This window comes from Neopelma chrysocephalum, unplaced genomic scaffold (assembly GCF_003984885.1).
Source record: "Neopelma chrysocephalum unplaced genomic scaffold, ASM398488v2 Primary Assembly neopelma1_59, whole genome shotgun sequence".
In the NCBI taxonomy this organism is placed as follows: domain Eukaryota; kingdom Metazoa; phylum Chordata; class Aves; order Passeriformes; family Pipridae; genus Neopelma; species Neopelma chrysocephalum.
This window is the reverse complement of record NW_020897714.1, coordinates 9,983,340-10,011,202: the sequence shown is the minus strand read 5'-3', so window position 1 is coordinate 10,011,202 and position 27,863 is coordinate 9,983,340. Positions and strand designations below refer to the sequence as shown.

Here is a 27,863-nt window from a genome sequence, read left to right as displayed (position 1 = left end):
CTCCAGCTGAAACGCTCATCCCAGTACCTAACTGCATTCACCGATTATGGGAAGGCAGCGTTGAAATGGCCATAGCAAAGCCGGGACTGCCTCCCGGCTCTGCGCGCCGCTCCAGCGGCTGCTGCGCTGAAGCACCGGGCAGTGCTGGAAGCTCCGCCAGTCTCCGAGCCTGCTGCCCTCTCGTCCCGGGCCGAGGTGGCGCCCGGCGGCGGGTCCCGCCAGGGACACCCCTCTTCTTACCAGCGTGAGTGGGGGGACCCAGTCCAAGGGCTCGGCGCCGCCAGCCTGGCTGACCTCGAGTGCCGCGGCGGCTCCTCTGCGAGCTGCCACAGCCCACCGCGAGGGAGGTCAGAGATCCCCGCCCCGCTCCGCCGCGGTCGGCTGCAGTCACCTCTCGCGGGCACCACCGAGCCAACGGGGCACAGGGCGGGAGAAGCCCTCTGCACCCACCCCCACGGGGCCTGTACCCGGCGCTCCCCGCCCCGCACGCTCCCCGCCCTCCCCGCATCCCCGCCCGCCGCTACCCGTGGCGGCCCGCCCGCGACCCCACTCCCCTCGGGCGCTGGCAAGGGGCAGGCTCGGCTTGTTCCTGCCTCCAACTTCGCCCAAGTTAACTCGGGTTTCCCCCGCCCCGCAGGGTCTGCCTGGCCTCCCGGTCCTCCGGTAGGGAGAGAGGGAGGGAGGGTGGGGAAAGGCGTGTCCTGCCTGGGCTGCCGCCGCCGCTGCTGGAGGCAGATCGGAGATATAAAAAGACCTGGCCGGGGTCTGGTTGTGCTTTCAGTCAGCGCAGACGTTCAGGTCGTGGGGAGGGGGCGCAGCGGGGCGCGGAGAGCGGCGGCGGGACAGGCGGAGGCAGCGCGGGGCTCGCCGTGGGCAACCCCAATGCGTGGACTATCGGCTGCTGCATTATGCTGGAGCTACAGTTCCGCTGAAGGGAGTTTGCACACGGCCGGCTGGGCTGGACTGCAGCGCTGCCGTTCCTTATGAAGAAGGCACAAGTGAGTGCGGCCAGGCTTCGTCGGCGGGGGGAGGCTGGGGACACCCACCTGCTCCGCGGCGGAGCGGGGCCGGGGGCGGCTGGGGCAGAGGGGCTGCGCGACCCGGGGCAGCCGACCCGTAGAGAGTGCGCGTCCGCGGGGGTCGGCGAGGGCTGTGGCTCCCGGGCTGCCCGAGAGGTGAGGGACGCCGAGGTGAGAACCGCTGCAGTGGGTGAGCAGCTTGGGGGAGCGAGCTGGGGGGGAGAAAAGAATTTATCACTCGGTCTTGCCCTCGGCGCCCGCAGCCTGTGGAAAAGTTGTAGCAAGCGGCCGAACCGTCTGCCGAGACTTAGGAGACCTCGGAAGGCAGCGGGGAAAATTGCCGTAATAAATCAGTTGTCTGTGTTACCCGGGCGAGTGCGAGAACACGAAATAATCGGGGGCAGCAGCGCCGTGGCTGCGGTGTTCGGTGTCTCCCCGCACGCTGCCCCAGCGTGCGGCGCCGGGTGGGTGTTGTAGGAACCCTGGCATTCCGTCCCTCACCCTCCCGCATCCCGCCGGGAAGTGCCGCTCAGTGCCTCGGCGTCGGCCCCTGCCATTATTTCTCCAGGTTCTCTAGAGATTTCAGTTGCTATGCTGTCCGGTTTTTAGAAAGAAGTATAGAGACAGACACGAGTGGAAAATTGTAACAAGAAGCAGCTCAGGGAAACTCTAAAGGGAGAAAGTTTAAGGCTGGTCTTTGCAAGGTGCCGATACCCTCAATCCTGGTAGACCCTAGCGAGAGCCAGGACTGCTCCGGGAGAGAACAATGCATGGACACGCACACCGCTGCCTCCGCGCTGGAGGTTTCTGCCTCCCCCTTTTCTTCTTGGTTAGAAGCAAGATACTTTTTGCTTCCGTCTGTTTCTTGACAACTGCTGGGTCGCCTACACACCAGTAGCCTGAAGATACCTCAGCATGCAGTCATTGGAAAAGACAGAACATATTTTAAAAGAAAGTGAAAGACCTTTCTGAAGTATTTTGGGCAGTTAAATAATTTATCAAGAGATGACAGGAATTAGAAATAGTCACTTTCTGAAATATTTAAATCTCAGCTGGCCAAAGCACTGGAGAATGTACCCATGTTTAAGGAGTTATTACCAGAAGACTTAATTTCTGTGATGCTGAAGTACAGCATAAATTTAAGTTTTATCTTAAATTATCAGCTCTGATTTTTAGCAGTGTATATGCATTGCTGTTATTCCCACTAGATTACTAAAGATGTCTTGTACCTCAAAGTTGTTGTTTCAGACCCTATATACAAGTGTATTTAAATATGCTGAATAGATTATTAATTGTGAAGGACCTCTTAAAGTCTGAGAGCCATGTTTATGTGTGTTTAGTTATATGCGTTCATTTAATATTGGAATGGATAGCAATAAAATCACAAGATTGCTATCCTAGCCCATGGAAGCATACAAGTAGGGCTGTTTCTTTCATGAAAGAAAAATGTTCAGCAAATGAATGAGGATTTATGAGTGCAAGCAGTCAAGTGTTTTATTATATTCAAACTGTAAACTTTTAAAAATCAATGGAGTACTTCTGCAAATTTAGAGCAAAGCAGGAACAATCCCTCTCTCCCAATAAACTGGGAAAGAAAGGCAGTCTTGGCATTCAGGACCATATGGCTTGACTCAGGGGCTCACAAACCGTAGCCTATGGAACAGTTTCTTGTCATGGTGGTGAAGCATCTGTCAGCCTTCAAGCAGTTACACTTCCTGCTTTTTGGATGCAGTGACAGACTCCTACTTCTCCAAAGGGTTATTTCCTATATTTTCAGGATTAGCAAACAAATGTGATACCAAACCATTAATTGTTCCTAGGGGATCAGAGCAGGAGATACTTCAAGAAGACTTTCCATTAAAATCATGAAGACCCTATGCAAAGAGAGAGAGCAAGTGAAGTAGGCACAAGAAGGTATACTTAAGCACATGGGGGCACTCGACACATTAAAGTAAATCTTAATCTATATGCTGTCCTGTGGCTACTTGGGTCATTGTCTAGACTCGTAACTGGCATAGTGAAAAGAACAGGATCAGGAAGCCAGGAAAGAAGTTAATATTTCTTATAATAAAATATTCTGCAATAGACATAGTACAGAAAGCAAAAACCACAACAACACTGAGTCTTGAAAAGACTTGGTAATGCCTGGATAGTGCTTAAAATAACTCAGGGATTCTGATGTTTAAGGTAATGTTGCACAGGGATAATATATAACTAGTGCAGCTGAAGGAGTAGCTGAGTCATACATCAGTGCAATGAAAGCACTGAAAGAAAAGTTGTGCTGAATGCTAGACTCAAAGTGAGCCGGTTGGTCCCTTTGTTTAAATCAGTCTTAACTTGAGAAACCACTGGAACTACAGAAGCATGTTCCCCAAGTGTCAGTTCTAGAAGTGATGTTTTTGAAACTATGTAATTTGATAGACATATAACCCCCCTGTTTTAAACATACCAACACCTGGATTTTTTTTTTTTTAAAGTTGTAATGTCTTTAAAATGTGATTAAGCATTTAGGGTCTAGTCATACAAATCCTTTTTCAATGGGGCTATTTCCATGAATTAATCTTATTGAAGGATTACTTGGATGAGAGGATTTGCAGGCTTATATACTTAGTAATTAAAACTATTATCAGAAGTGAGTTTATGTCCTTTTGCATGCTAATATTAAAAAAAATAAAATATCACTGATGTCTGTACAGCCTTTTACATTTTGTATAAAACAAGATGAGTGATGCTAGTATGATATGATCTTGCAAAAAGGTGTAGCAGTTTTCTGATTTGCTTGTTCATTGTTTGATTTGAAGACAATCTAAATAGGATTAAGTTACTAAGAAATATGCTGCAAAGAGGGGTCACCTATGGGGTAGCTCTGAAGGCTGCTGATGTTAAGGTATCACAGATACATGGTTCAGGCACTTGATCTGCAGTGACTTAGAAGCACATCCTCTTAGAAACATCAGTATTAAAAACGTCTTTGATCTCAGCTCAACTTTTTACCTCTGAACGTGCACATTATTGCTAGTTGTTCTTAGGCTGTCTTGTCTGTAGTATGCTTGTGTCACTGAGGTGGAAGCCTGTGTAGAAATTATTTTGGACCAGTATCTGGAAAAAGAATTAGACACAAATTGCCCATTCCAGTTTCATATGAGCAGGCTAAATCAGAAACGCAAAGCAGATACCTGATACCTTGGTGCAAGCTTACTTTTAGGGGAAATAATGTGCTCTGATCACCATTCTTTCTTGCTCATTCTGCAAAAAAAACCCCGAACATTAGGCACTGGAAGACATTTGGAGCTCATTTCGAGGTATAGATCTGCTGCTCATTAGATAGAAAAAGAGAATTTGCTGCAGCCAGAAAGATGCTGTGCTATTCACATTGAGCAATGGACTACGTCTCCTCTGATCCCTTTATTTTGACTCTGCTTAAGTGATGCCAGTTTGTGAGTACTGCAGCTGGAAGGAAGATCCTGGAATAAAGAGTCATATGGGGAATAAACAGCAGATGACCTGGAAGACTCAAGGAGGGGGGGAGGGGGGGGGCATTTTGTAAGGCGTGTTTAGTGATCTTTCTATTTATTTTTTTTCTTCACCTGCTTGTATTGTGAGCCTGCAAGTTTTTATCTTTGTGAACTATTTGGCACTTGGCTTTGTAATCTAAACTGAGGCCACTGACCCAGTTCTGCCATTGCACTGAAATCTAGTTTCTCCTTTTATGCACTGAATGTTAGTCCTTAGGTACAGTTCTGTAAGCTGACAGTGTCATTCTCCAAGCTTTGTTGTGTGATTTAATGGTATGCTGGCTCATGTAATTGCCATATTGTACAAAAGTTTAGAGTTGGCAAGATGCAGCCCTTGGCTTTGGACGGGCAATGCTCAGTATGCAGTATATAAACACAACACCCATTTATTTGAAGCAAGGCAGGAAAAATCTCTCTACGGAATTCCATTTGAGTGTTGTGGGAGCTGACATGAAAACGAAAGTGCTTGTTTTCGCCCAAACCTGAGGTTAGTCAGCCTTTTAAACACTGTAAATCTGCTTGGGGTTTTTTTTTTTTGGTTGGTTGTTTTTTTCTTCGTGTGTTTGTGGGAAAAGGAGATGGACAAATGTAAGGTAAGTGGAGAAGGGTAACATTTCTCTTTAATTTTATTGTTTGTCCCGTGCTTGTATTGCCTACCCAGTCATATGTAAACCTGCAAAACCGACTTTTGTAAATATCACCGATGCTGAAATTACTGGCTGCAGGGAGCACATGAAATACAAACTTCTTTGCTGGATGGTTTTACTTATTGACAAATGTAAATAGTGTCAGACATCTATTAGTGTGTAAAGGAAAAGATGAGAAAACAAAAATAGTGTTAAGTATTTTATTCGATTCAAGCTGGTAGCATCCATAATATCAAGAGGTCGATGACAGTACATATACTAATGAAGACATTATTCCTACTGTATGTCTAAATACAAGCCATTTTAGGAATTCAGATTAATGAACACTTTGGATCACATTAATATAGGAAATAAATTTTCATCTAATTTCCTATTGTTATCTAATAACGACTGAGTGAACAATTGGTTCCTGTTTCAGTTTAAACCATGTTTAAATTATACAAGGTAGAAGGATGTGGTAATGATTTTAAATCTGATTAGGAATTTTCTGCTCTGTATGCATTTTGCCATTATTGTTGCTGTGTGGAGCAGACCTAATTTTGAGTGCAAGGTGAAAATAGCATCAGGTCTAAGATGTCACTGCAGGTATTGCCTGAAGAAGGCCCTTGTGGTTCTCACAGCTTTGCAGCCGTGCTTTGGAGCACACTGTTTTGCAAAGTGGGTAAATCCTGAGCTTCCAACTATTTCATCACCGCTTGAAGTGAGACCAGCTGGTGCAGGCTTGGGGGATCAAGTGTAGGCTTCTCCCTTGTAGACCCAATAGCTGATCACTAGTTCACTGTGGCCAGTGCTCCTGGAAGGATCTCTCAAGCAGGTTTCTGTAGACCCAGCTTTTACTTACCTCCTAGCACTAAACTTTCTCTGCTGCTAAAGAGCACTTGTAAGCATACAGGGACTGCAGTACTTGGTTACTTTTCTCCATTTTTTGCTGTAAAACCCACTGGATGGAGAAGATCAGGTTCAGGACACTCAAGATCATATTTAGCCCAAGCCACAAAACCTACCCATTCTCCTACCTGTATAACAGTCATTCACACTGTATTTCTTAATGTTCCAGTGAAGCGTTTCTAGGAGTCCAGCTGGATATCTCAGTACTATTCTGAGTACTTCACTGACTTTTCACTGATTTTGGGCAGCAGAGCTAGAAAGTCAGAGAGGGGGGAGTGCTAGCAGTCTTGGAGTTGGGGCAGGGGTGGGCTACAGACTTTAGCTTAGACTGATGCTCTGCAAAGCCTGTAGGTTTAGGCTGCGTTGTCACAATAGGATGAGTGTACAGAGATCACCTCTGGGTTTGCGAACATCTTTGATTCAATACGGACAGAAAAAAGCTAATCTAGAAGAATTTACATGAGCATACTCACTGAAGTGAGAGAGAGACAGGTTCACATCTTTTTTTGAGTAGCCTCTTAGGTCTCTGGGAAGGTTCTACTATCTAGTTTGTCTTGTTGAAGCTGTTATGTTGAAGGTTTATTTGTTCAGTCTTGAGGGTGGCTTACATATGAGCTAGGAATGTGGGGAGATCTGTATTTCAGACAACAACTCCGAATTCACAGATTGTGAATCACGCCACCCTCTGAACCTCCATTCGGAAAGATTTAAGCATTTTCAAGTTAGAGTCTAAAAATATCAGTCTGTCAGTCCTGTCTGTTCATGTAGCTTTCCCAGTCCTATGTGACTGAACCTGGCTTCCATGCAATTACCTTAACTGTCTCAGTGACAGTAAACCCTCATCCAGTGCCTTATTTAGCAGGTCCTCTGCTTTTCATTTGTTCTGTTAACATCAGTTCCAGGGATATAAGTTCACTGACAGTTAAGGCCAGGGATAAGTTTAGTCCAATTAGCTTTATCATCTCTTCTTTAGATATACTTTAAGAAGCACCCTAAGTATGGCTTTAGAAGCACCCTAAGTATAGCTTTAGAAATATGTTAAGAATATGAGTGTATTTATTGTGGACCTACATTCTGCATTTGCTCAGTCTGGAATCTCTCTACTCGGTGTAGTCAGGATTACTTGTACTGATAATCTTCCAGTGTCTTTCCTCCAAAATGAATGCCACTATTTTGTAATTTTTCTCACTACCTTGCGCTTCCTTGATAGGAGCAGACCAAGGTATGTCTTCCATTTGTGTTTGCGGCATGATACATCATTGTTGGATGGATTCTTTGGTCTGTTTAGGAACACATGACTTCTAATTACTTCTGGGAAAAAGTTATTCAGGCAGTATAAGTCAGACTGTGAAACTAAGTTGTGCGTGTCCTGACAATCTGTCTCTGTTTAAAACAGAAAATGAACTCTGCAAACCATGCAGCAACTTTTTTTGTTAGAGTTGCTTCTGGAAAAAAGAATGAACTTAATGATGTGTATACAGCACATACTGAAAATATGGAGTAATACACTGATATAAAAGGTTTGTTTAAAAAAAAGTTAATGTGATATATAGATAAACTGTAGTATATTAATATATAGTATTAATATAAAATAATAAATATTATTATGTTTATTGTTGTACAGTGCTTGTAAATGTAGAAGTTTTAAAGTGTGTAGGCAAGTTCCTTCCTCTGTTTCATGTTGATCCAAAAAAATTCCTGTCTCTTTATGGAGATTTCATAATTGTGTATAAAATGGGAGTAAGTTATCAAGGTGCTGACTTTTGTGGTCTAACTGAAGTATGGCACTAAGGAGTCAGGCATGATACATTTAAATTAATAATATGCTGTATACGTGCAAAATAATTCACTAAATTAAAAGAAGTGCTTAGAAATTTAGGGAGATTGAAATTTAAACATGCTAATAGTCTATTGTAAAGAAGTCCTAAGTTCCAGCCCTCTAATTTCCAGCCTCCATTTGCTTGTTATTAAGTGAACTCAGCAAAATTTGTCTTTTGCATTAAATGGCAAGCAGACAATACTATGCATTATGTCTTTAAACTGATACAGATCTGAATTTCAGTTCTTCCTGAGATTTGTTTTTCTTTTACTACTTTGAAGCACGCAGGAATAGGAACATTAGTCAGCCAAATGAAATTAGGAAGCTTGTATAACACTGCTTGGCACCATATTTCATTTAGATTAAAAAATATGTTCCTGAATAAACAGAGCTTTTTGGTGGTTGTTTTAAAAAGGAGCAAAAATATATCCAGTATTCATAATTGCTGCCTTTTTCAAGTTACTGTGGTTCAGCAATGTGTGGATTGCATTTGCATCCTAATAACAATAACTATCAGCACTGTAGCTGACACCACTTTAAATGGTTCTGAGGGGTATTGCTTCATTTTCAAGGAAACACAAACCTTTCTTATGAATCGTAAATTTAAATACTGTCACTGAAGCTGCTTTGATCTTCTGTATTATAATCCCTGGCTAGATTTGCCGTGCAGTCTCTAAAAATTGTGGCCATCACTGCAGTCTGTTGTAAACTTTAGATATATTTCTTCGGTATTTGTTCCACTAATAGCATAACACTGGGCAGTGAAAGCCCTTGTTTCAGGCTACTAAACAGGATACTTGGTTATCCTCCAAGCTTCTCTCCTCTCTCCCTTAGGATAAAAAATTAACTTTGTTTCTTTGTGCACCTTTCCTGGCCTCCACTGTGTTTAAGTCAGCATTCTCACCTCTTACAAACTTCAGCACTTCTAGCATCTAAAATACTGAAGGTGTGTATATCAGCATCTTTTCTCCCATACAGTTTAAGCTTCATCTCCACATAAGCTTCATCTCTACATATTTTCATGGGAGTCTATCCAGTGGCCATTTTTATTTCGCATTATCTTTTTGAGGCCCACTTCAAATATTAGTCCTCTGAATAACCTGTTGTTATTGTATTTTGTCTCATCTTTAAAAACAAAGTGTCTCAGGATTAGAATGAATCCACTGTTCTGTGGGATGTGTTACATTTTTGCATTATGACACTCACCAGCTATTACTACAGTTTGGAGGAGCCCTCTGAAATATTGGTCTACCATTTCTAGAAGTGACAATACCTTTTACTCTGTAAAGGCAGTAATTTTCTTAATATATTAAGAAAATTCTAGCCCCCCCCCCCTTTTTTTTTATTTAAGTCAGATACTTATTGACACCAAAGGCAATCCTTTTAGAAGTAATTGTTATTGCTTTCTGCTGTATCTCGCAACTTTGTTACCTAACTATGTCAGAAGTACCTGATTCGGTGATTTCATTTGACCTTTAAAAAATTCTGGCCTAAAAAGTTCTTTCAATCAACTGAAGTGAATTTCCTGTCTTTCTTCTTTTTCTCTTCTCACACATGGGTTTTAGGGATCAACTAGATATTTGCCAGTAATAGTCAGATTGTCTACAGTACTCTTGGTCATTTTCCACTTTAACGTAATGTTATTGACATTTACAAATGGTGACATATGTGAAGTTCATCTATTTTATCCTACTGAAATTTCTGTTGAAACAAGTCCATTGCATCCAAGAACATTATTTCAGTTACCGTCGAACTAGTACCTGTTTAAAGTGCTAATTAGCAAACAATTATATTCTTTTTGGCTTTATTCACTATGATAGTCGTCTTCTCAAAATGCATACTCCATTACTTATTTCAAAGTAAATGGCACAATTCCTACAAAATTGGGAAGAATTTTTTTTCTGTACAAGTTGACAAATATCACTCAAGTAATCTTGCTAAGAAATGACATCAGTTATGAAAATACTAGTCTTACTGGAATTTTACAGTATATACATTAAAAAGTGTATGTTCTGTGGAGACTTACACAAATCTTTTTAATGATGGCTTATATTTTCTGTGACTTTGATATTTTCTTTTCCTAATTAAGGAAGCAAAAGAAATTTTATAATAGGCCAGGCAACTTAATGTGTGTTCTTTAATAAGAGTGATCCAAGGAAACATTTGAGAACTAGGTGTAAAAATAATCTAAGAAATCATGTCATATTGTGTCAATATTTGTATGAGTTTCTCTATCAGCACATCTGTAACACGGATGCTGTTGAAATGTACCAGAATAATTTTGCTACTGACAACTGCATGTTCTAATTCACATGAATACTTTTGATGAAGTGTAAAGCTCTATAGGGTGTAATCACACTACACACAATTTACAACCCTATTTTTTTAATAAGTAACTCCTATGAAAATTATCAGTAAGATTAAAGTAAAATACCAGTTTTTTCAAGATGTTGCATTCTGTTGTATTGTTGCAGATGCTGCAAGGATACCTAACATTTTGATTCAGTGTATTTAACTGTGTTACTGATTTAATGGAATTATATTTTATAGGCATGTCTATCTAATAGGCATTTATATTTCTTGAAAACTGTACAGACTTGGCAAGCTTTTTTTTCTCAGATTAATTTTTTTTCCAGTTATATCTGCATCTTCATAGTCATACCAAGCTGCTAACTGAGTGACTCAACTTCTTTCAGAATGTTTATCCCACAATTTCTGTGTTTTTTAAGGAAAACCACAGGTGGAGATTCAGGTTTAAGATTAGATATTTACAGTTCTCTCTAGTTAGCATAACTCAAGCATAAACATCCAGACAGCATTTGAATTACATTCATTTTAATTCTGTGGTCACAATTCCAGGATGACAAAGATAGCCGGGATATATCCTGTCTCTTTGCTGTAAGCTGAGAGCACTTGCATGTTGGTATATATCATGGAATGTGCCTGCTCTTCCTGGAAATGTAGGAGAATTATGGGGAAACACCGATACCAGAAACGCTTTGAGGGGGTTTGTAGTTGTCAGCCTATACAAACGCCAATCAAAACCAAAAACAAACTAAAAACCACCGAAAGAAACACCCTAAACCCACTCACAAACCCCCAGGATGTTAAAAATACAGTTTGTGTGAACAGGTCTAAAGTTTGGGGGAGGATATAAATTATAAGTCGGGATTATATATAAGGTTAAATTTAGAATAAAGGCAAGGTGTTTCTAACTTCATAAAAAAATGTGATCCTGGTGTTTTTATAGTTTTTAAATTTTCTTATGTATATAGTAACTCTTAACACATTAACTCTTAGTTTTTGTCTTTAGAGTCAATGAATATGTTTAAAAGAATTTTTCTTACCAGCTTGCCTCTACTGTTGTGTTGTCAGCAGATCTTGCTGTATTTAAATCAGCAACCTTGGTAGAAAGATTATAGGAACTCTATATTAACAGAGTTCAATGAAATGAGTAGAAAAGCCCAGTTCCTGTAAAAGAAACGTTTTCAATGCACTAAAAATCTTTGTGTATCAAAATGGATGCATAAGAAGAAAGAATTGAAATTACTTATTTAGATTTTTTTTTTTTTTTTAATAAAGATCTAAGAAGAAAATCCTAAGTAGCCCCATACTGTAACTCCCTTATCATAACAGTTTGAGGAAAAAACTACTTAGGATAGAAAGCAAAGTGTAGGGATAAGTCATTAATTTGTAACATGGCAAAAACCTAAGAGGTAATATTCTCTAATTGTCACTAACCTCATATAGTTCAATCTGGTAAGAGGGTTCACAGATTGATGACAATATGTGCAAGCTACATAAGTTACTCAGGTTAATTGAAACTAAAAGAGATTCTGAGGAACTTTGTTAAGGTTTAGAGAAGATAGGAGAACAGATGGCATGATGGCAAATGGAGTTCGTTGTGTTGAAGATCAAGGGGATGCATTTTGGAAGGAATGTTTTGAACTAATTGTAACTACATTAATAATGGCAGTTTCAAATAGTTATAAAAGCTACTTACAAGCTCTTTTTTAATGTTCCTGTAGCAATGCTTGGTCAGGAAAAATGAGTGAAAAATCCCTGTGCTGTACCCATAGTAGAACAAATCAGCCAACACAATGGGATGCAGTAGGAACAGGAAGAAATTTGAAAGGGCAATGCTTTTATGGTGGTGATCATTAGCCACCCTGGAAGAAGTTCTGTTTTCCCCATTGGAAAAAAGAGAAATAGGGGTCCTAAAATAAGCAAAAGTAGTATGTGGGAACAATTTGCATATGAAGAGGACTGAAAGTTGATGGCAGGAAACTACTGGATGATATGCAAGAAGAAGTAGAGAGAATGATGGCTGGATATTACTTGGTACAAGAACAAATAAATATTTAACGCAGCTGAAAATCAGAAGATGCTGAAAAGGGCAACCTTCACCCACAATTACCACTCTGGAAAGGTTTTTGACACTAGATATAATAAGACTTGAAACAAAGCTTCATATACGTTAGACTGAGCCTGAGGGTCACTTCTAGCAAAAAAGGTAGTCCTAATATTCTCATTGTTGCACGTCTCATTTCCTTCTCCCCTCATTCCTCAGGGATTACTTTTTGTCTCTGAGCTGAATTGGCTAGTCACTGTCTTTGAATTTACTGACTTGCTTAGGGGTTGGGTGAATGTCAGAGGGAGGGAAGCTGTGGAGAAGAAGATGCTGAGAGCCCTCTCTCAGCAGCAGGAACATGTTAGGTTGCTTCAGACCATCTCATTAACCTCAAGTGAAGAAAAAGGGATTATACACTTAAGTAGGTAAAAAGCCATGGTTACTTGAGTTTACACTCTGAGCATGAAAGGTTGTTTATCTTCTAATTCATGTGATTAGGAAGAAATTTTCATATAGGCAATATATTCTGTAAATGTCAATGATCAGCTTTCTTCAGATTTTGTTGGCCACCAGACCGATCATGTACTGATCTGACACTTATTTTCCAAATCGTCATTGCCTTAATTGTACAAGTCAGATTTGGCCTAATTATAAACTCAGTTTTATATACAATCATCTGCCAAAATTACCATCTGTAACAATTCAGCCCTTAGCTTTGATAAAAGTAAAATGCTTTAAGATGTATTGTAGCTGAACTCAAATTACATGTGAAAATAATGACAGCTGACACATTTATACTGAAAGATCGTTCTTTTAGCAAGTGACTATGAATGGTGAGAACTCAAAATTTTCTGCAAAATTGTCATGTTGCATAGCTCTAATCATCAAAAAACAGTGGAGTTTCCACATACTATCCCTGAAAGATACTCATGTACAGCACTTCAGTATCAACAGGAAAAAGCATTTAAAATTGTGTTGTCCCCTTTTAGGGGTGCATAGGAATCAAAAATATACTTGAGTTTCTGATGCAGTAATGCAGTCATTGGCTTTTTGTGTTAAAGGAAGCATTTTGATGAGTCCCATCCCATTTTTTGCCATCTTCAACTTACATTGTCCTGGGAAAAAAAAAAAGGCCATTCTTACAATTGGCTTTCTTAAAAAAAGAAAAAAAAAGCTTATGACTCAGGAAAATAATTTCAGAAAGAACTTTTAAAATTAACAATGGCATGATACGTTTTAGTAAATATTGAAAAACAAGGACATTTTTACCATATGAAAATATTTTCAGTTTAGATCAAAAACTTGAAAAAAATATAGTAGATTTTTTTTCTTACTCATATACGAGCGTAATTAAGACAAGGCAAAATGTGTTTGTAATTCCAGCTTGTTGAGGTAAATGGCTTATTGGCTACCCAGTGCTTACATTGTCTTGGAAGCATACTTAAATGTTTTGAAGATTAGTTTCTAATTTGATGTGTCACTTACCTGATTTGTCAGCAGTCCCACAAGCTTCAAGGCATTTGAGATTAATCTCATCCATTGGTCCATCACTTTGGATAAATATTCTTTTCACAAAGAAATATAGATCCATTCTTAATATACTACTTTCTAATAACAATGTAAATGTAAGATTGTGCTATCCTTTTACAGATCATTACCTTAAAGCTAAATCGTTCACTTTGTTTTTGAGTGTGTATAGGAAGACATACAATTCAAATTATGTAGGTAATAAAATGCTGTCTGAGAGCTTAGAGCATTTTTGGAAGTAAAATTATTTATTGGGTAGCCTTCATAAAAAAATATGAGAGAACTGAGCTGAAATCAGGATCTTGAAAAAGTTGTGGTCTTTTTTGTTTGGATTTTTTTCCCCAATCAGAAAATGTTTCAAATCTGATTTTCTTTTACTCTGTGTTATTTGGAAATAGATGAGATAAACTTGCATAATTCTCACAAACATCTCTTGGGGCACTACTAGCATGTCTAGCTCAGCTGGCCAGGTACAGTGATAAGAAGTACAAAATCACTATCTAGCGAAACCTCAAAAATATATCCTTTTAAATAGGTTTAGGGAGAATCCAAGCCTAGCAATGTTGTTTCTGAAGGGCTCATTGAAACTTTATTTGATTATTGACAAATATGGAATCATAGGCTCCAAGTTTTTGAGTGGTAAGGTTTAAATTTACACATTTCCCTGGGAAATAACCTAACAGATGTTATGCTAGCTATTAATTAGCTAACTACTGTACTAAGAAATGCTATGTACAAAGAAGAACAGAATTTTTGTTGCGACAAATGAATTCAACATGTTGAAAGTCCTCAGTGATTTTCCTGTATCTCCTGATGAAAGAAGATGAAAACTTAACACCAAAGTCAGAAGACGCAGGTTTCATTTTTCACTTTTGTTGGTTTTCAGTATGCTGGCTTTTAAGCAGGTTTCCTGTAGGTGCTTGTAATCTTTTCCGCTGACAACCTGAAACTTTTTGCAGTTTTTGTAAAAATTGACTATAGATTATTGTTAAAATACCTGCAGTGGCTGTTTATGGGGCCAGAAGCTGACTTCATTGCCTAACAACATGTGTTGTTGGAAACAGAGCCTGGTGTGGAAAGGGTTATGTATTTATCTTAAAACTCAAACTGATTCTAATGAATGAGGCACTGTTATGTTGAGTTTTCCTCATTCATTCTCTTATGGCACATACTAGGTCTTCTGTCTTCTATTGACTTAGCATTTACAAGATACTTGTAAAACGTTGCATTAAATCTGTAAAGCTATGTTTCTAAATCATGAATAGCACATCATTATTAGACATTGTGGAATACATTAAATTTCTCAATGAAATGAAAACTAGTGAGAAGAAGCATGGCTTCACTATGGAATACCATAACCTGGCCCCATTTTTGCAGCTGAGTTATGTAGATCAGTGTGTGTGAAATACTTATCATCCATGTTACATGCCCCAAGGTAATCGTTTTTGTTTACAGTAGTGCTTGCAAAAGTATGTTTTGAATTCTAAAAAAACTACTAACAGCTTTTATTACTTATGTTCAAAATTTTAGGTGTCACTACTGATGATAGAAGGAAACCTGAAATAGCTCTTAAGTATTTCCCAAAAGATCCAAGATTTAAAGCAGTGGAAAAGCAGAATGACCTTCTTTCATGGATGTTATAGTTGGTGTTGAAAACTTTTTGACCACAAGCCTGGCTAACTATCTATTTGTTTTTTGGTTTTTTTTTTTAATATCTCTTTGTCCTGGTTTCAGCTGGAATATAGTTAATTTTCTTCCCAGTAGCTGGTATAGTGTTGTGTTTTGGATTTAGTATGGGAATAATGTTGACAACATGCTGATGATTTTAGTTGTTGCTAAGTAGTGCTTACCCTAAGTCAAGGACTTTTCAGCTTCTCATGCCCTGCCAGCAAGAAGGCTGGAAGGGCACAAGAAGCTGGGAGGGCACATGGCCAGGACAGCTGACCCATGCTAGTCAAAGGGATATTCTGTGCCACATGGTAAGCTACCATATAAACTGGGCGGGAAAGCTGGCTAAGGGCAACTGCTGCTTGGTAACTGGCTGGTCAGTAGGTGGTGAGCAATTGCATTGTGCATCACTTGTTTTGTATATTCTAATTATTTTATTACTACTGTTACCATTATTATTTTCTACTTTTTCTGTCCCATTAAACTATTTATATTTGAACCAATGAGTTTTCTCACTTTTACTCTTCCAATTCTCTCCCTGATCCTGCTGGAGAGGAGGAGTGAATGAGCAGCTGTGTAGTGGTTAGTTGCCATCTAGGGTTAGACCATGACACTCTTCACAATACAAACTCACTTCCCTCACCAACATACATGTTACATCAGATTTTGAAATTTATCAGCTGAGGTTTTGGGGGATCAGAGTGAAAACTTCTCATTTCCTGTTTTGAACATTTCTAAGTTGATGCAAGTGCTACTGTCTGGAATATATCCAAAGAAGCCAGCTTTTATGAAAGTAAATTTGGAATACCTTTTATGCCAGCAGTTACTTATCAATGGGAGAAACTTCTCTGAATAATGAGGAGGGATCCTATATAAAGGTTACTTGACTTACTGTTGATTTGCTCATCTTCACTTTAGAAAGCAACCACCTGACTGGATACTGCATCCATTGTGACAATTGCAACAATACTCAGTAAAGGCTTAGGGTAATCTTCTATTTACATTTGCTGAAGCGGAGAGAGGAGAGCCTGTGAAACTAAGGTATTGCAGAGAATAAATAAGTACGATTTGTAATCTGAGAAGAGGTAAGAGAAAGACAATGTTTTGTTTATTTTCCATGAATTATTTTTTGGGGGAAGGGTGTTTATGCCACTTTTGTGTCATGAAGAAATGAAAGTTAAATAGACTTTTTAATTATGCTTAAGAAAGACTCAGATAGCAGGGTTGATCTTAACAAGTACATGAAGAGAACAAACCAGAAAGATGGAAGTAAAAATATATAAGCAAAGGAGCAGCATTGCCACAAGAACACATTGATATAAACCACTGTCATACACTTAGATTGGATAGCACAAAGCTTCTAACCATCAGAACAGTGAAGATCTGGGACAGTTTCCAAAGATTCACCTCAAACCCTGTGTTCAGTTCTAGGCCCCTTACTACAAGGAAGACATTGAGGTGCTGGATGGTGTCCAGAGAAGGGCAATGGAGCTGGTGAAGGGTCTAGTGCACAAGTCTTATGAAGATGAGCTTGGGTTGTTTAGCCTGGGGAAAAGGAGGCTTGGGGAGACCTTATCACTTGCTACAACTACCTGAAAGAAGGTTGTAGCCAGGTGAGAGTCAATCTCTTCTCGTAAGTAACAAGCAATAGAACAAGAGGAAATGACCTCAAGTTGTGCCATGGGAGGTTTAGATTGGACATTAGGAAAAATTTCTTAACCAAAAGGATGGTCAAGCACTGGAACAGGCTGCATAGGGAAGTGGAGTCTTCAACCCTGAAGATATTTAAAAACCATGTAGATGTGGTGCTTAGAGACATGGTTTAGTGGTGGACTTGGCAGTGCTGGGTTAACAGTTGGACTCGATGATCTTAGGGGTCTTTTCCAACCTAAATGATTCTGTGATTATTACCTCCACTCCCACTTTACTCCTCTCCTCTATTTGGTTTTCTCCAGTCCTATTAAAAATGTACGCTATCTTATCAAAGGAGTAGGATATAACAGAACTGTTATTTGGAGCCTACCTATTTCAGGAATTACCTGAAGCCCACACTGACTCTGAAAGCTGATACCTGCTCTGGAGTGGTGGCAGATAAAGTCAGTGAAGAGATTTATGCTCCAAGAATACCAATCTTCTGAATGCCTGTTGAGGAGAACTGCCCTGTATGTTGGAATTCAGGTTACTGATATCATTTGCCTTAGTAGCAGATGATGCCAGAGCTTTTCTGGATGGACTACAGAGTACCACATTTGCCTGATGTTGGTCATAAGATCTTCACAATGACAGAGGGACTGAAGAGAATGGCTGGTGCTAAATCCTGTGATCTTTATCATGATGCTATCTATATCATTAGTGTACCCTCTGTTTCTCACCTTACCCTGAGTGCCCTGCTAGACCACCAATGTAGACAGCAGCTGTCAAAAGTCAGTATATTAATAGTCTCACAATATAGAGTGTAATACTGATGTGAAAAATTATCACCCATCAGCACTGTCAAAGCTTATACTGGTGTTGGCATATCCAAGAGATTCAAATAGTGTTCTGTAATCACGTCTAAGCTTGTAATTGTAAGGATGTAACACAATTAAGGTAGGTGGATGAAACACACTTAATCTCAACTATACTGGCATCTAGTTTTAATTTGTGTTCAGAAATTATCCTCTTGTAATGAGGTGTCATATCAAGCAGGTCAGAGAAATTAGTTCTGAATTTATATCCCTATAAAGATACAGCATCAATTGGGGGGTCTTATCAAAAAAATTTAGTGTTCAGAAACAGAATAGAATGAAGTACCAGGGAGGACATTTTCGTCATGTACATGAGTTTTAGTGTATGCCCAGCATCAAAATGGCTGTTGTTTTCACTCTTCCTGATAATTATATTTTTTTCATTTATTTTGTCAGTGTAATAATTCTTCCAACCTGAATTCCATGTAGTTTGTAGCAGATGGAAAAGATCCAGTGCAGAATGTCTGTAACAAAATTTCCTTTACTGGTGCTTGAAGGTCTAAGATTAAAAAAGGTTACTTTGTATATATTTTCATTATAATTCAAAAGAATATTCAGCATAGTGGACTTTTCTTGCATGAACTTGGCAAAGATGCAAGACCTCTGAAATAAATCTTTAGAAACAATCTTTAATTAGGTACTTTATTTAAGAGAATGTCTTTTCATTCCCTGAGGAAGTCAGATTATCCATCTCCATACAGTGTGAGAAGCTTGTCCTCCCTGCAAAGATAATCTTGTACCTTACATTGCCTTCCCCTTTCAATTACTTAAAAATACCTTTGGATCTATGCTAGAAAACTCTTCAATAAGTTGCCAGGAGGGGAAAAAAAAAAGACAGCTTCCTCTTTGGAGTTTATGGAAGGTTTTGTTGAGTCAACTGAAGTCTGATCTTCTGCTTATTTCTATTTTCACTGTGCATGTATTTTGAATCTCAGTGTTTTTGTTAACAGAACAAGTAGGTATTGGCCTTTATCACTCTAAAATTGGATAGAAAAATTAAAAATTTCAGTAGCAATCCTGGATGATTGTTATGGAATTTTACAACTGAAATGCTTTTGTCTTTTAAAACTCCTGGTTATTTTATAGAACTAGAATGCCACCAGATTGATTATTATATGTATTTACTTATATGGACGCCATTAACACAAGTTCCAAAGGCAACATTCATGTATAACTACCTCTCTCTTGGTAACTTCACTTGCCAGTATTTGGAACTAAACTAACTGACTGTCATTCAGGACAGATTTAGGATGCATGGAAGCTGCCTTGCTGTCAAGTGAGATTAAAGAATGGACAGAATTTATTGGGGATCAGATAACATTTTTAAAGAGCCAAAGCCTACATTTTTAGAACAGCCAAATATTTTGCAATGGTATCCTTGCAGGGATTGAAAATAAATATGTTAATTTACACATTAAGGAGACTGTTTTGTAGTTTACTGAATGTAATTAAAAAATACCTGGATTGCATTGATTTGCAAGGCAAACTCTATATCAATTTGCACTTCTTGCTTATCATGTTCATCTTGGCTTCAGCTGAAGTGCACAAACCAAACTCAGCAGGAGTTTCGGTGCACTTCACCAAGTACAACAGTAGCACACTGGCTGGAGCAGCCGGCTGCTTCTGCATCTGTGGAGAAGAGCTGCAAGGGGTAGAGGATGATAGCAGTTGGCCTGAGGTTGCATGAAATGAAGTTGGCATATAGTCTAAGCAGCTTCCTAGTTTTCCCAAGATCTGGATGGTGGGAAAGAATGGTGTGATTCATGATTTTCTCAGCACTGTAAGACTATATGTCTTAAATTTGTCTGTCTCGGGAAATAGATGTGCATAACTTGGCAGAACTAGAGAATTGTTTCTCCTTCCAGCTGAAAAAAAACATAAAATTGAAAAAGTAATTCCGTGTTAGTATTGAACATCTTTGGGACTATCTTTTGCCCATTGACCTGAATAGAATTATTTCCAATTCACTAACAGTGTACTTTTTAAGGGAACATGGTCTACAAGGATCTGAATACAATTGGTTTTGCTTTTGCACATGTGGCTGGCAGAGTCTAGCAACTTTAGCATTCTGCAACCAAATGAGCAATTAGATGAAAAGTCCTGTTCTTGTCAGTTATCATTAGGCATTTTAGGAGTTCCATATGGGTAAGCAAGTTAGTGAAAAGGTGTGGGAAAAGAGGTTCTGTGGTTGGGAAAATCATGGAAAGGCAAATACAGAATTGTCACAAAAAGATCAAACAGCTGTGAAAGCAGGTTGCCTGTCAAACTCATTTGAATGTAGGGAGCAATGGCACCTTTCCCTGCTTATATTTGTAAAAAGAACTTGCTTATTTCCTTCCCCTTTACCCCTTGAAGTACCCTCATATTACGTGTTGGAGATATTATATAATGAATTGGGTAGAAAAGTATTATGTTTTGTAAATAACTGAATATATGTTCAAGCATATCTCATCTAAACCACTCCAAAACTTACTCTGAGAAAGAGTGACTAGCATTTCTATAGTCTGTGTTTAAATCAGAACCTAAATAAATCACTCTAATACTACATTGCTTACTTTTATCATCATACTCCCTACTACATATCATTGTTAAAAGAAATGGAGTGGTATCAGTCACTAGAAAAGTATGCAACTGTATTTTGTAATCATAATAAAGCATGTAGGGTGTGATCCAGAGATTTTTAGGTGTCTCACCCCAGCAGAGTGACTCACTGAGATGAAGCTAACCAACGTTTTGTTCAATGTACTGCTAAAATGTTGTTCAAGAAAACTCACATAGTGACTGGGGAGCTTTCCAGAAGTTAAGGGGCCCAATGGGAGTGCATATGTGGGACAAGGATACACATAAACCTTCTGATACCTGTTCAGTAAACATGTATTTTTTTTCTTTGTTTTGGCTTGATAGTATAAAATGCATAAATGTTCTAAAAAATAAGGGATGGGAATACCAGTGTACACCTAGTTTACCCCTTTTATCCAGAAAACCATCATAGATAGGAAAGTAGCTTCAGTGGTAGATGTGTAGATGTGGCACTTAGAGATAGGTTTAGCAGTGGACTTGGCAGTGCTGGGGTTATGGTTGGACTTGATGATCTTAGAGGTCTTTTCTGACCTAAATGATTCTATGATAATAAGAAGGTAGATACCAGAGGAAAAGAGCCCAACTCCCATGAGTTGGAATTACCTTAGTTATAGGAATCTTAACCCAGGCCTGACACTTGTTAGTGAGCACCCTAGCTGATAGTCTATTATATTTGGTGAAACCAGTGCCAGTCTTTTGATGGACAGTGAATGTACACTAGACTTAATGCTTCAGCTATGTGTAACTCAGTGTTAACACAGTGATTCTTTCAGCTACTCTTCTGGGTACTTGAGAGTGTGTAGGGACACTGCCAGTTCCAAATGTGGTTGCCAAAATACTTCACTGTTTCCAGTGGTCATGGGTGAGTGACTTCTTTTTCCAAACCTAACTCACTTCTTGGGGGACTTGAGCAATGTCTAGCATTTAAGTAGTATTTAGGCACAGGCTAAATGTATTAGGTTACCACTGTCATTTGCAAGTGTGAAGGTATCACTGTATACCATGAAAACGGGAATTGGATTACATTCTGTATAAATACTTTTCTTTCATTTTAAGATTTTTCCATGCTGATAGTTAATTTCTTAATTGGATAAAGACAGTTCTTTCATGACTTTTATTATTTAATCTCTATCATAGCTAAATAACTAAATAGATTAATAGGCGTAGGAAAGAATTACTATGTGTTTACGCATCTCAGTGCTGTGTAGTTTAAAAAAAGAAGATGAGAAATATCTTTCTTGCTATTTTCATTTTCTCTGAATCTCCTTACAAAAGACTTTTTGAGGCATAAGTATGAACATTGTTAGCTATCCATGACTGATCAACCGATGTTGTCTGTGGCAGAAGTTCACAAGCTGTGCCTCAGCAAAGCAGCGTGCAAACACTTCCTGATGAGCTGTTATTAAGAGATTTTTCTACCCCAGCATTAACAAAATTGAAAAATAAATTTAGAAGCCTGACCCAGGCTAAATGTTTTTCTGCATTATCAGCTAACCCTACTGCAGCCATGGCTCGGTTGTGGTTAATTGGGTGATCTGCTCAGAAAACTGGGCTGAAAAGTTCTGTGGCTAATATGACTTAAATGCAAGAAGTTTTATGATGGAGAACACATTCATCTGTGTAGTTACTACCTTTCCCTATGTTTAGTGCTCTTTGCGGTTTATTATTTCCCTTTTTATATGATTTCTCCCTAGTTGTGATTAGAATCATTATCAGAACAAACTAGATATTTGGCAATGTCCAAACTTTCCAATATTTATCTTATTTAGCAATGTGGTATTCCCCTTGTTACTTCCCACTTAAGGAATTAGCTGAACATTAACCAGCTGATTGAGTATCTTTGATAGCATACTATGAAAGAGATGCTAAACCACTCATTCAGCAGCCTTTGTCAACAGTTCAGATGGTAAATGAAGAATATAAATGAAAAGGATGTTGTTTTACATCTGAAAGGATAGCCTTCAACATATTGAATGGCTAGCTAAGCTTCTAAAATGCTATTTCCTGAAATTCTAGATTGTGGCTTACAAGCAATAGTGCAAATCATTTTCAGAATTATCAAATGTGTATATTGGAAGTCTTCAGTTTTAATTATCCTTTTCTGTTTAATCATGATTTTTTCCCTTTCACAAACTGAAATATGCAGTATTTAAGAGATTACAGAATCTAAGAAAAATTAAATAATTTTTGAGCCGAAAATAGGAAGAGGCCCTTTGATATACGGGTCTGCCTCCTGTCTGCCATAGTTCTTCAATTTAATGCTAATATATGATGTGTGATTAAATCCTGAGGGCAGCTTTGAAAAATTCTATGTTAACTTAGAGGTAATTATATATGGAAATCTGTTGTGAGTGCTGTGTGGGTAACTTTTATTTATGCTTAGTAAAGTATGAAACTGGCATCTCTATTTATAAAGCTATTGTTTAAGGTTCCCTTTTGTTCTGTCCTTTATTTAATTCAGTCTATTCAAGTTTTGCTCAAACAGCAGGTTTGGTCATTAGTAAATAACGCAAAAATAGCTTAGCTCTTTGATCTGTACCGTCTTTACGTACAATGTGCCTGAAGGCATGTGTAATATAAATATTTTGTAAGTGCAAATAAATAAAGGATTTTGGATAATAGACATGTTGAAACTAGCAGTATTTTGAAGATTTTCAGTTCCTGTTGGATGACACAGGGAGCAAATAAGCAAGAAAAACCTCAAATCTCAAAATTTACAAATCATTTAGTTTTAATAGAAGTTATAAAATTACTATGTTTTTAAATCCCATTATTTACATAGGGACGAAGTGTATTCTTATTGATTTGCATAATTATAAAATGTGTAGTGATTTTAAGCTTCATGTATGGACTGTCTTTAGATTCAGAAGTATAAAAATTTACAAGGCACATCAAAGTTTTGGCTTTATTTGGAGTGTGCTACTGCATTTATTAATATTACTCAGTTGATTGGTGAAAAAGTATTTCTAGTTAAAGAGTTTTGTTACTTTTTGATTATTTGATTGTTAAGTTAAACATCATCCTATGACTGTGACATAAGTCAGAGAGCAAATCCCATCTTTACTGACTAGTCAATATTGAGGAGCCCAATAAAGAAATTGCCAGTTTCTGGTGTGAACTCCATCTCCAAGGAACACACCAGGGCAACTGAGTGTAACTGCTAGTGTACTGTTTAACTCTGAAAGTAGAACTACAGGGTTTTTTATTATTGAAAGCAGTGTAGTTAATTTTGGAACTGGTTGTCATTAACTTCTTACCTTTTTCCAACAATTTAGTTCCAAAAATCGTGAATGAAGAGATAGTCTGTCAACTTGAGGTCCCCTTTGGTTTCCTCTGTGATTCTGGATCTCATATGAGGAGAGGAACGTGCTTCTCTGACCACTTCAAGGTAGTTCTTAAACAGCTTTGACCTCTTATACACTTCAAGGAGGTCTCAAAGATCCTTTCAGAGACTAGCAGCATCTTTGTTGCATCTCCCCAGAGCTCAGATTGTTCATATATGTATAAATGCAAAGCTTTGCATAGCATAAGATACAGAGGTTTTGTGAGAAAGACTGTAAATTATTCTCAATTCTTCACACAGGGAATTATGCTCAGTAATTATTTGTACAAATATTAAAATAGAAGTATTTCTAAATGCCAAGTTTGTTGAAGCAAGAGACATTCTCAAAAAACATGTTGCACATTGAATATGCACTTTGCTTGGAATATTTTTGATTTCTTTCTGTGTATGTCCTGTGTATGCCTGCAGGTAGTTTAGGGAAAGCCGAATGCAGACTCCACTGTAATAGCCAGTTCTGGCTTGTCTCATCCTTAACAGAGAATTTTGACTGTCTCAGTTACCTGGATCAGAAAACTGGTCTGTCTGAAAAATACTACAGGAAGATAAAAATGGAAGTTGTCTGCCTGCTATAATTGACTAAACCATCTCACTAGTGCCAGTGAAAGAAGTAGGGAGAGGAGGCTGTATTGTCTTTTCCACCAACAGCCCACAGTGGTTTTAACTAAAGGAGTCAGGAAGCTGTATTCTAAGAAAGCAAATGACCAGTTTTACTTGTAGAATAGATACAAGATTTAAGAGATACAAGAGAGATTACTCTTGTAATCTAGAAGCTCTTTTAGGTAAAGTGCCTGGCACTGTTCTGTGAAGTTTATGTAGTTCCTGACCAATCTTTATTATCACACTTTCTTAGGCCCTCTAGGTTACTATAATGATACTTAATCTTTTTAAGCTGTGATTTTTTTCTTGTTTTCCTAGAAAGTTTGTCTATGTTGTTTCATTTGTTTTGGTCTTAAATTGAAAGGTTGGATAGTGTATGAAGGTAAGGCTAGAGACTTGGTGTTTTTTACCTGTCACAGGGAACAGACGGGACTGAAATGTATCTTAGTTTGTGTAAAAGCAAAGCCTGATCTCAGTCCTTCTCTCATGGAGGCTGAGGAGCCTGCACAGGCAAATTCCATACTTGCCATAAATGTACACCATCATCCGCTTTTGCTGACAGCTTCAGTCAGCTGGCACAAGAAGCTTCACAACCTGAGGCAACTTTTGATTATCCATAGCTTAAATGCTTTAACATTCTGGAAATAAAGATCTGCAGCTTAAACTTGGCACAGGACTCTGTGGGAAACCAGTGAAGCACAAGGAACAACAGAAGGCAAGGAAACTCAGGCAGTGTAGCCAAGGAGACACCCAGGTGGATCACAGCTAGTTATCTGGTACTTTTCTGGCTGAGTCTCGCAAGCCTGTGTGAGTACATTGCATTGCTGTTTCTAATCGGATTTAGGAGGGGAATGTAGTGCCAAAGCCAAGCTGGCACTTCTGAGATGCCAGGGCACGTCACTTGGAGAAAATGTACTGTAGTGCTGCTTGAGATCTCAGTATTTGGGCAGAGTCCAGTTGTGGGTTTGCTTACAGTTTAAGTACTCAAATGAAATGGCTATGATTATGAACTTTCTCCTGTCATCTTGCTGTGGTCTGGTATATTTTTGTTCCTTATCAACTATTATGGCATTAGAGATGCAGATTTATCGAATACATTGTCAGGTGAATGACAAGCATTTAGTCAACTTTATTTTGTTGATAAAGAATATTGCAAAGTTTATATCTTTCTCTTCTTTAGTATCTGAAAATTTTACAAAAACTCAAACTAAGCAGGATCCTGTGTAAGTAATCTGATGGCTTGATACCAAGTTTTCTATTATTACTTTAAAGATTCTAAAGATAGTTGCTTCTAGAAAAGATCAGTTAAGTGCATTTCCATGGATTCATGCCATGAAGATTATAGTACAGAGTTATGAGTATGTTCTTGTGAAAGATAAAGAGTATTGTTGCATCTAGATTACATATATGAAAAACCTTACTACAATCTCTAGTTACTTCACGTTTGGCAATTGCTTACTTGGGGTTTCTTGTCTTTTTTTTTTTCTTTTTTTTTTTTTACTAAATAGACCTGGATTATCACTTGCTTTTGTCTTCAACTACTCCTACTTAATCCTCTTGTCAAAGCCCAGAGTTCCTGCGGGAATCCAGTCACAGATGATGTGAATGACATTGCAAAATTGGTAAGTAGCTTTTATTTTAAATTATTCTTTATGTTAAACAATAATCAGTGTCTAATGACACTTATATTTCTAAGTGAAGTTAGTAAATCTATATTAGAACCAGTGGAATATTAAAAGAAAAACTAATCCATCAACATCTGTCACTTGAACAAAACCTTTTTTGCGAAGATTTGAGAATAGTTTCAGTGTTCATTGAAGCAATGACCTTGATCGAGATGGAGTATATGTACATATGTGGTTTCCTGACTCCAAACTTCAATAAAAATTGTCAACAGCCTTCATTTCATCAAACATTCTTTCAAATCAGATTGTTTCCCATGCAGATGAAAGATGATTGTCTGTGTGCTACTGATTTGTGTGGAGCAGACTGGTGGCAAACTAGCTGAATTGAACCAGAAGTCTTCATGTGTATGAGACTAGTGCCATATGTAAAACTAGCGTGATGTTAGACAACATTGTAGCAATCAAGACAATAATGATTGAACAGCTTTTGCAGCCTTTAGGTGTGAGTGGGTTACACTCGTTAAGTGTTTCTCTACTTACTGTACCCAGAAGTTTAAGTCTAAAGGACTCACAGCTTCATATAAGAACTGAATTCATTTAAGTAGATTTTAACTACTTAATTGACTGCTATATTAACCTGAAAACTACATCTTCTTTTGATGTCAGTTGGTATTTAACTCCACTGAAGTCAGCAATTATGCTAACTTGCAGTAGTGTGGGATATAATACCAAAGTTTTTAAGAAATAACACAACTGAACACTTAAAAAGCATATCTTTACCTACATATTGAATCTAGCTGAAAATTTTTGTTTCATTATGGGAAAAGAGTTGTGACACCAGTGTTATTATTATCAAACACTTAAATTGGAGTCCCTAGCATTTGTTGCCAACTCAGTGTTCTTAACTCTTCTTCTTTGAGCATTTTAATACATATTGGCACATACTGTAAATCTCTAGGGGTGCTCTATAGTCTTACTCAAATGCTTAGTGCTTCAAATTAGTCTCTTTAGGCAGAATTTTGAAGTATTGGCATATTTATTCCAGATAATATTTCATCTGTTAGAAGAGTATTAAGCTTTGATGTAAACCTGCTGAAAGCATGCAAGAACAAAAGAGCTGTGAGAGCTGGTGAAATTGTGCAGAGTTATCAATAACTTTTTGTCACTTAAGTGTCCTCAGAGCAAGTGCTTTAACTTTCCCTTTAGTACAATTTAAACTTGAGAATATATAAATACAGGTTACAAAAAATTTGCATGCAGCTTGAACAATCATGCTTTGCTTTTGAGATAAATTCTAAAGGAAACCTAATCTTATAAAAATTAGATTAGTCTTTAATTTGACTGTGGTTTTCCATATCATCTTCCTACATCGTCTTCTGGAGTCCAGCAGCTTCACTTCCTGCACATATCCCCACAGCATTATTTTTCCATACCCCTACCCTCCACATGCCCTCTTAGTTCTCCACATGCAGCAAGGTGACTAGTTCCCTCCCATGCCCCCAAGGCATGATGCCTACCAGTGCTTGCTGGATTTATAGCCCCTTTTGCTTGGGCTGCTGGCTGGGCAGAAAGGACTTTGTGTGGTGATTGTTATGATGTATGTGCTGCATATCCTGCAAGAAAACCACTGCCAACTGTCCAGGTTGCACTGTGCTTCTGCTGCCAAGCCTGAGCAGAGTGGGGTAGGGCTGAGCTCCTCCAGATGCTCCTCCATGAGGATGCTATATGGTCCTTCTCCTGACTTAGACCCATACCTTTCAGATCTTCCTACCAAATG

At 38.5% G+C, this 27,863-nt stretch overlaps 1 protein-coding gene across 2 annotated transcripts in view; it reads left to right on the top strand.

The window, feature by feature from the left end:
• The first annotated feature begins 748 nt into the window (after positions 1-748).
• The window catches only part of KITLG (KIT ligand), a 56,840-nt gene continuing 29,725 nt past the window's right edge, over positions 749-27,863 (top strand). For both annotated transcript variants that reach the window (XM_027680395.1, XM_027680394.1), the window contains exons 1-2: positions 749-998; positions 25,970-26,083. In XM_027680395.1, the coding sequence (XP_027536196.1) occupies positions 984-998; positions 25,970-26,083 (129 nt within the window). In that variant the 5' untranslated portion in view covers positions 749-983. The remainder of the gene's footprint in view (positions 999-25,969; positions 26,084-27,863) is intronic.